This window comes from Procambarus clarkii, chromosome 9, assembly GCF_040958095.1.
Source record: "Procambarus clarkii isolate CNS0578487 chromosome 9, FALCON_Pclarkii_2.0, whole genome shotgun sequence".
NCBI lineage: Eukaryota > Metazoa > Arthropoda > Malacostraca > Decapoda > Cambaridae > Procambarus > Procambarus clarkii.
This window is the reverse complement of record NC_091158.1, coordinates 46,804,413-46,814,253: the sequence shown is the minus strand read 5'-3', so window position 1 is coordinate 46,814,253 and position 9,841 is coordinate 46,804,413. Positions and strand designations below refer to the sequence as shown.

At 41.9% G+C, this 9,841-nt stretch overlaps 1 protein-coding gene across 1 annotated transcript; it reads right to left on the bottom strand.

Moving 5' to 3' along the window:
• Positions 1-7,155: 7,155 nt before the first annotated feature.
• LOC123747935 (uncharacterized) lies at positions 7,156-8,903 on the bottom strand. The gene is made up of 2 exons (XM_045730146.1): positions 8,066-8,903; positions 7,156-7,172 (listed from the first exon to the last, which is right to left on the bottom strand). The coding sequence occupies exons 1-2, from the start codon at positions 8,901-8,903 to the stop codon at positions 7,156-7,158; spliced, it is 855 nt and encodes a 284-aa protein (XP_045586102.1).
• Between the last annotated feature and the right edge of the window lie 938 nt (positions 8,904-9,841).

The following is a 9,841-nucleotide window of genomic DNA, read 5'->3' as shown; positions in this document are numbered from 1 at the left end:
TGTAGGCAGGCTGGCGTCCAGACTGAGAGCAAGACCGTATAGCAAAGCAACGCCATAAATCCAAATTCTTAACTTAATTAACAGATTTTTTTATGATTAGTTATTTATGGTTTTATATATAATAATTGTGTAAGGAGTCAGTTGTGCAGACTGATTCAGTCCACTACTTTTAATAAAATAAACTTATAATGTAATTAAATATATGATTAACCAAAATTTAATAATTATTCATATATAATTAAACTTATTATAAGGAACACATTTTGGCAAAATGTGTTCCAAAAGCTCAAAGATTTTGAGCTCTCATATGTAAATTCCCACAGTCCTTCCTTGGTGTCCATGGGAAGAGGTGGGTCTGTCTAAAGATGCCCACGGGAAGAGGTGGGTCTGTCTAAAGGTGCCCACGGGAAGAGGTGGGTCTGTCTAAAGGTGCCCACGGGAAGAGGTGGGTCTGACTAAAGGTGCCCATGGGAAGAGGTGGGTCTGTCTAAAGGTGTTCATGGGAAGAGGTGGGTCTGTCTAAAGGTGTTCATGGGAAGAGGTGGGTCTGTCTAAAGGTGTTCATGGGAAGAGGTGGGTCTGTCTAAAGGTGTTCATGGGAAGAGGTGGGTCTGACTTAAGGTGTCCATGGGAAGAGGTGGGTCTGTCTAAAGGTGCCCACGGGAAGAGGTGGGTCTGACTAAAGGTGCCCATGGGAAGAGGTGGGTCTGTCTAAAGGTGCCCACGGGAAGAGGTGGGTCTGACTAAAGGTGCCCATGGGAAGAGGTGGGTCTGGCTAAAGGTGCCCATGGAAAGAGGTGGGTCTGACTTAAGGTGACCATGGGAAGAGGTGGGTCTGACTAAAGGTGACCATGGGAAGAGGTGGGTCTGACTAAAGGTGCCCATGGGAAGAGGTGGGTCTGGCTAAAGGTGCCCATGGGAAGAGGTGGGTCTGACTAAAGGTGTTCATGGGAAGAGGTGGGTCTGACTAAAGGTGTTCATGGGAAGAGGTGGGTCTGACTTAAGGTGTCCATGGGAAGAGGTGGGTCTGTCTAAAGGTGCCTATGGGAAGAGGTGGGTCTGACTTAAGGTGTCCACGGGAAGAGGTGGGTCTGACTTAAGGTGACCATGGGAAGAGGTGGGTCTGACTTAAGGTGACCATGGGAAGAGGTGGGTCTGACTTAAGGTGTCCATGGGAAGAGGTGGGTCTGACTAAAGGTGTCCACGGGAAGAGGTGGGTCTGACTAAAGTGTCCATGGGAAGAGGTGGGTCTGACTAAAGTGACCATGGGAAGAGGTGGGTCTGACTAATGGTGACCATGGGAAGAGGTGGGTCTGACTAATGGTGACCATGGGAAGAGGTGGGGCTGACCAAAGGTGACCATGGGAAGAGGTGGGTCTGACTAAAGGTTCTGATACTCTAGCTTGCCAGAGTTAGTTGCCATTATTAATCTGATATAAATGCAACATGTCTTTAGGGTCCCAAACTACTCCATACATACTGTTCTGTTTAACAATTCGTCCATCATATATTTAAGGCTCAGACACAACAACATTAACCACTTGTGGTTACTGACCATCTTAGCACAAGGCTGCCTCTCTTCTGCCCACCTCCCACCTTTCCCGACCTGCCTGTTAGCTAGCCTGCCAGAGTGCGTTCTAGCTAGCGTGCCTGCCATCCTGTCGGCCTACCTACCAGCCTGTCTGCCAGCTTACCTACTGTTCTGCCTACCAGCCTGCCTGCCTGCCAGCCTGTCTGCCGTTCTGGCAGCCTACCTACCGATCTGCCTTTGCCGTTCTTCCAACCTGCCTGTCGTCCTGCCAGCCTGCCTGCTAGATAGCCTGATATTAGGACAGACATTAGGCAGGTTAGCCTAATTTCCGTCCTGCCATCTAGGCTGCCATTCAACCTGCCAGTCTCTTAACTTGTCTGCCGTCCTACCTGCCATCTTACCATTCTGCAAGCTTCCCTGACCTCAGGTCAGCCTGCGTGAGGGGGAATCTGGCTCTAGTTTAATACTGATAAAATGTATAATTCTATAAATGCAAATAATAATAATTCTAATATAGCTCGAAGGACCAGAATGCGTTGTTAAATGAGAGAACCAGTGACTTATTGATCTCTATGATCTCTTATTCTACGTGCAACATATATTATGCAATAATAATAATGATAATATGTACACACATAGATAATGATAAAAACTTGTAATGCAAAAATCCTACTGCATGATAAAGATTATTAGGTAATCAATGCAATATAGTATGTATTGACTCTCAATAATTAAAAGGTACTATCCACAATGAAAACTGATTAAATTTCAGCTGTGACAGAGGGACGAAGGTGGAGTCCAATCTCTACAACAGTCTGGAAACAGCTTGAGATAGTGATCCTTGGAACACGTGAGTATATGACAGTCACACGCTTTCTCAGTGGTGTTGCCCCAGGCCGCAATAATTAAATTCCATAATTTCCACTCCAAATTAGTATTCACACACATAAATGCAATATCAAAATATTTGGAGGGGTGGAAACAACACTTACATGGGGTTTATTTTATCGCCTGCAGCGTCACAACATGGCACCTATATTAATTATTATTAGAGCTTAAAATAATAATACAAAAGGTAAAAATGCCTGCCGAACTGGTGTCCGTGATTCTGGTAAGATGCGTCCTCAATCTGAAGCCCGATGATGTACGGATGCTTGCTAGATTGTGGGATTTGTAAGGACCGCTTCGGAACACCGTATTGCCAGTTGATCAAAAATGGCGAGAGTCCCCTTCCCTCTCGGGACGTGCATGCTCGATAGCTCCCAGTCGGGGCCCCGACCATAAATTATATTTAATTATTTGAAGTTTAATAGGGAAGGAAGTGTTTATGACGAATATTTACGTCATATATAAATGCATCATGTAGTAATATATTTTCTCGTAGTGCTAATCTGTTAATGTAGACTGCACAAATAAAACGACAGTCCTTTGGAGGTGAAAATCCTTTTAGATTACAATATTATTTACTGGCACAGCTATCAAGCTTAGTAAAGGAAATCCAGTAAACTGTTGTATACTAAATAAAGTAAACGTATTATTATATAATTATCCTTGATAACGGAAAGTAAATGGTTGGACTTCTGTTACATCTACAGATATGTGGAAATTTATTCTCCGTGAGTGGCTAACGCAACACTGCCACAATTCTAGGAGAAATTACATGATGTTTCACATCCTAATGCAATGAATTCTGTGATAATAAACTACGGATTAGTAGTGTTAGTTAATTACTACGTTTAGTACAGGAAATACATCCCATTGTACTAAGGATTAGTAAATGAGTATTAAATGAGTGTGAAGTGTGTGTATACAGGAAATACATCCTATTGTATTAGGGATGAGAATAACTGTTGGAAATTTCCAACACTGCCTGCCGTTCTGTCGACCATCAAAGCCTGTTTACCCTCCTGCAAGTGTGTCTGCAGTCCTGCCATCCTGCTAGCCTTCCTGTCTTTATAGCAGCGTGTCTCACAGACTGATCGCCAATCTTTCAGCTTCCTGCCAGACGTCCTAACAGCCTGTATGCCTTCCTGTCAGCCTACCTGCTATCTTGCCTGCAATCCTGTCAACTTTCCTGCCATCTTGTCAACCTTACTGCCGTCCTTTCAACCATCCTGTCAACCTGTCTTCCTACCTGCCAGCCTGTTGCCGTTCTTACTTCTCTCCTGCCAGCCTGCCTGCCGTCATGACAGACTGCTTGCCATGATATCAGTGTACCTCACAGCCTGTCTGCCAATCTGCCAGCCCACCTGCAAGTCTGCAGGACGTCCCACCTGCCATCCTGCCTGCCAGTTAATCTCCTGTCCTGCCAACCTGCCTCTCATCCTTCCCGTCTGAATCATGCCTCCCAACCTGCCTGCAATCCTGCCTCCCAGACTCCATGCCATCCTGTCAACCTGCCTGCCATTTTGCAAACCTATCAGCCTGATTGTCATTCTGCTTCACCTCCTGCTTTCTGGCCATTCTGCAAGCCTATCTTCCTTCCTGATGGCCTGCCTTCCAGATCGCTTGCCTCTATGTCTGCCTTTCTATCTCCCTGCTTATTATCTTGCCTTCCTGTCAGCCTCACTGCAAGCTTGCCTGTTTTCTTGAATGTCGGGCTAGTTAACTGACTAACTTGCGTGGGGGCGACTGCTGGTGTGGGTGGAGTTGTACAATTTATTTAGACACTTCGTAATACAGGTGTTCACGTCTTTGTTTATCCATAGTTTACTGAGGCTTGCACCATAATCTCCAATTCTTTGTGCGCTGGGTGCAGTTTGTGCAGTGGGTGAGAGGTCTACGTTTGTATGAGTTCATCACACTTCTCTTGTATCAGTAGCGTCACTCACTGAGGCCATCCACACACACACACACACACACACACACACACACACACACACACACACACACCCATGATTGTTGGTGTCGTGTAGACGGCAGTAGTGAAGGTGGCGTCTCTGGTCTTGACGTATACGTCGAGGAGAGGGAATGCACAGCCGATACGAAGATCATGTGTGTACTGAGGACTCGGTAAAAATTTAAAGACTCATAGATCACAACCGCATGAAATGTAAAATGGGACAAATGGAAAATTTTTACTTTGCTCATGTGTATCATGTAAATGGAAATTTGAAACAAAAATGCTCCGTAATCCCAAATGTCAAAGTTAATGAGTTTTTTTCAGGGTGGTTAATCCAATACTATAATACATAGTTTGAAAGTGAAGAGGCTACAGGCATTATTGTGTTGAAGACTATACATTCTCATACATAATGTATACGAGAATCGGGGACCTACAAGTGAGTTTATTGTTTAACGTTAATTATCATTTCGATAGGGAATTTCCATCAGCACACTGGGATTTGAATTTTAGATTATTAAGGTCTGCCCTAATTGCACAATAAAGTTATGTAGACATACAAGTGTGAACAGATCACTACCAGTGTTTGGTTGATGTTATACTATGTAGCCAGCATTTGAGTTTGAATATATTGACCAAACCACACACTAGAAATTGAAGGGACGACGACGTTTCGGTCCGGCCTGGACCATTTTCAAGTACATTCACTTCCTTTCCTACCATCATCCTCTTCAGAAAAATATTCTTGTTTCTCTTCCTCCGCGCTCTACGCATCAGCGACCCTCAGGTTCTTGATTCTGAAATTTCCTTTATCTACAAATCATTCTCTCGCCGTGGTTACCCGTTTTATTTTATCAACTGTGTCTATTCTCAAGCAAAACGAAATTTCTTTCATCCTAAACCTACTTCCGACACAATTAGCACTGGTTTACTGAGACTTATATAAAATATATATAAATGTAATAATTTCCCCTGTATTTTAATGTAAGTTTATTCTTCAATTTTTGTAAATCGTTTATAGGTAAATAAGTATAACATTCAGGGTTTTCTAAAGATCTTGTTCTGTACTACTGAAACACTTGTTCACTAAGAATTGTAATGTATAATTGCCTTATAACACTTATGTATATGTAATTTATATTGTATTTTTTTTAAATAAAGATAAAAAAAAAAAAATGGCCGAACACTTAATGACAGACAAAACGAACATAAAAGAAGAGTTAAGTCCGCAGACACAAACAATGTTCTCTTCTGTCATGTTAGAGATCCTAATCATCCTATTCATTGGTCTTCCTCTAAAATAATCTTTCCTACCTCTACACAGACGCCGTCTTGTCGAATCGGCTCTGATACACAACCTAGTCCTGGCTTTGTTGCTGTTGACTCTTCCCTTTCACAGTATGTACTCAAATGGTCTACACTTTCTAACAAACGTGACCTAACATAATCCTACCCTTCTTTTTATCTTTGTTTTTCTTTCTCTTACGATCCCTTTCTTATTCCTATTATTACACCCTTTATTACACTTTACCTTCCGTACTTTTTGCCTTGCTCTTATCTTCCTCTAAAATTTCCATCTCCTCATTTCGCTCTCTCTTGCCTACTTAATGCCCTTGCCTCCCGCGTCTCATCACAATCGACTTGATAATGGTCCAGGACGGATCGAAACGTCGTCGTCTCTTAAATTTCTAGTGAGTGGTTTGGTCAACGTTTTTCAGCCACGTTATTATGACTCATCATCTGAATATATAATTATACATGAATAAATGGATCCAGATATTTTTTGCATGGAGCTAGAGATGTTATACTCACTTGACAATCACTGTAACGTCAGATTACAGGCCGAAGGCACAACTTGAGGATTCCTGAGGTCCCTTTCTGCCTCTTTAACTCAAACTTCAAGACATAGTCAGTAATGATTATAAATTGTCAGGTGAAGAGCATTGTAGTTGCATAAGTATATCAAGTTAATATTAGGGAGAGAGGTAAAGTGTTCAGTCAATCCCTCTTATACCGACCCAATAACAGGGATTTAAGTATCCATATGATGCAGGCGAAGGGCTGCTCGCTGCTCCAGCCCATTCTCCCATACGTTTCTAACGTTCTAAACTGATGTACTAAATTACCTGAAATTACCCTACACGAGGACCCACTAACAGAAAACAGAGTACGAACATTTTGCAAGCCGCTACTATTTATAGTGCTTCAGTTTTTGGCCTAAGTAACTCTATGTCAAATTCCGATATAATTTTGGAGCAGCAAGCTCCCATTCCTTAACATTTTCTATATTTACACATTTATCAGTGGTAAAAGGTAAATAATTATTAATAATATTACTATTAATAACTTATTAATAATTATCTTGATAACATAATTCTTTATAGTTTGATGATAAATTTAATGTGCTCATAATTGTGATTATTGTGCAGCATTGAATTGTGTCAAATGTGGAAAGATAAGACTGTTTTAAATTTCAAATAATACAAATCGTGTTTGTCGCGATTTAATTGTTGACTTTATTTTATTAACTAGGCTATCGTTCGGGTGTTAAAATTTCCAAATTCAAGATATTGTATTGTGTTGATATTATTTAATGGTAAAGCTTACTCTACCTGTTATTTCTCCCTACCATGTGGAAAAATCTTTCCCTCATTAGAAACTTATAGAAAGAGTTTACAAGATTTTTGTCACTTATGCAATTTCTCAAATTTTTATTGACAATAAAATTTTTATTACTCTATACAAAACAGTGGAAATATTTTTATCTTAAATTGTAACCCACTTATTGAATACTTGACCCTAAAACAATTATTTAACTTAAAGGTAAAAAGGGTAATTAATTGTTGGAGTAGTTGCCCAGTAGTACATGTTCTATATCTACTACTTCTATAAACAAACTGACTTTTAACTCTGGGAGGCAGTAAAGTTGCTAGCTTTCTCACTCCGTGTAGCGAAGTATACTTTAACAGACACGTGTAGCTAAAATAACAGGTAACATAGCATGTATTATATATACCTAATAACAATGAAACATCTCCAGGTATGTAGTATATTGCCACACACGAAAAACCATGTTACAAAGTATAATATTTCTGAAATCAGTGGTATACATCCGTCCCTTTAAACCACAGCTGGAAATGTAGCAGAACTGCACCTTCAGCTGGTGTATGAAATTTCATGACAACTCTGTCGACCATTAAATTAAAGCTACATGGACATAGGGCACCTCTGTTCAATTACTTTATAACTCTTAAGGTATGGTAACTTTGCTTACAAACTGCTTATGATCTATTACGCTAGTCTCTGTGAATCACAAGAAAAACTACAACCTAATGCATGAAACATATCAAGACATTAGCCTAGTTTCTTGATACGTTATTATATAGACATATAACAGGATTTGTATGTTATTCCAAATTAGGTACTAACATTTCAAAATGCTGCCATCACAAATAAGAATTAACTAAAACATTCAATTTCCCATGTAAACTTAACACATCACATGTCTACTGGTCAATTTGCATATGCTGACTGTATACTTAATCATAAACTTTCATTTGCATATTTAACACGCCTTATGTGCTTTTGTAAGTAATCTGTTCTCATCTGGTGTGCAATTTCACCTACGTTAATGAACCTTTGTTATTTTAAATTATGAAGAACAGCCTTGTTCATAACATGATAACACATACCTTGACGAGTAGGATAAGTTGAGGACAGAGTAGGTGGAAACAGGTTGGCAGTTGTCAGGTCAGCATGTGATGGATCAGCAGGTGATGGGTCAGTAGATGATGGATCAGCAGGCGATGAGTCACCAGATGATGGATCAGCAGGTACCATGTCAGCAGGAAGAGTACCAGCAGATAACGTTTCAACCGGCAGGATATCAGCAAGCACCGTGCCAACAGGCAGAGTGTTAGTAGGAATCATGTCAACTAACTCCATGTCAACAGTCACCATGTCAGCAGGTACTGTGCCATCAGGCACCATATTAACAAGCACGGTGTCAGCAGGGGCCTGGAGAGGCAGGGTATCAGCAGGGACCTGGAGAGGCAGAGTATCAGCAGGGGTCGGGAGAGGCAGGGTATCAGCAGGTGGCGGGAGAGGCAGAGTGTCAGCAGGGGCCGGGAGAGGCAGGGTGTCAGTAGGGGCCTGGAGAGGCAGGGAGTCAGCAGGTGCCGGGAGAGGCAGAGTGTCAGCAGGGGCCTGGAGAGGCAGGGTGTCAGTAGGGGCCTGGAGAGGCAGGGAGTCAGCAGGTGCCGGGAGAGGCAGAGTGTCAGCAGGGGCCGGGAGAGGCAGGGTGTCAGTAGGGGCCGGGAGAGGCAGGGAGTCATCAGGTGCCGGGAGAGGCAGGGTGTCAGCAGGTGGCGGGAGAGCCAGGGTGTGGACAAGAGACACCGTAGCAGCCATCACAATAAACAGCCGCAACACAGCAGAAGTCGTCACCAAACTCTGCCTCTTCCTCGCCCAGTTAATCCTGACTTTCTTGTTGTGTTGTTTCCTGTGGCCATTGTGGTGGTGATGACTCATCTTTGGCTCTGGCCACAACTGCTGCTGCTGTAGAGTACTTATGGGTGTGCAGCTTCTTCCTGTGATGCTGCTGCTGTTCTCAGGCACTGCTCTGTCGCCTGGTCTTGCTACAGCTGGTACTCATCAGACACTGCTGTTGCTCTTAACAATGTTTTCACTGTAAAAGAAAAAGAGATAAAATATTACAATTAAAATCCAATTTGTATATCAATTTAAAATGCATAACGTATTGCAATGCAAAAAGTTATGCATTTTATTAAAGTCTTCATTTCTGGGATAATGTGAACCTTTCTTTGAATCAAGTTCCTCTTTGTACCATGACCATCCATAAATAGTACAGTTTTGCCTCATGATCATCCGAGCCTATCTGACGAGTACATCTTTGTGCCGTGACCATCCAAACCTGCCTGGCGAGTACATCTTTGAGCCGTGACCATCCAAACCTGCCTGGCGAGTACATCTTTGTGCCGTGACCATCCAAACCTGCCTGGCGAGTACATCTTTGTGCCGTGACCATCCAAACCTGCCTGGCGAGTACATCTTTGTGCCGTGACCATCCAAACCTGCCTGACGAGTACATCTTTATGCCGTGACCAATATGATCTTAGAGAGTATACCAACTGTTTTAGAAACCTTTTTAGTTATGTGTTATATGTGGGTGCTGAAGATGAGGCTCTTGTCTAGGAATAGGTCAAGAAACTTTCCATCATTTTTATTGCTAATGTTTACATTATCTATCTGAAGCTGAATTGCATTTGTTGATTTACTTCCAAATAAGATGTAGTAGGTATTTTCTATGTTAAGTGTTAGTTTGTTGGTTGGCATCCATAAGTGGACTTTTTTAATTCATTGTTTACAACATTATTTAATATGAGTTGGTTGGGGTCAGAGTAGATGAGAGTAGTATCATCAGCAAACAAAATAGGCTTTAGCATGTT

Bases quoted from the DNA above. Each gene is read 5' to 3' on its own strand.
- LOC123747935 (XM_045730146.1), bottom strand. From the start codon at position 8,903: ATGAGTCATCACCACCACAATGGCCACAGGAAACAACACAACAAGAAA.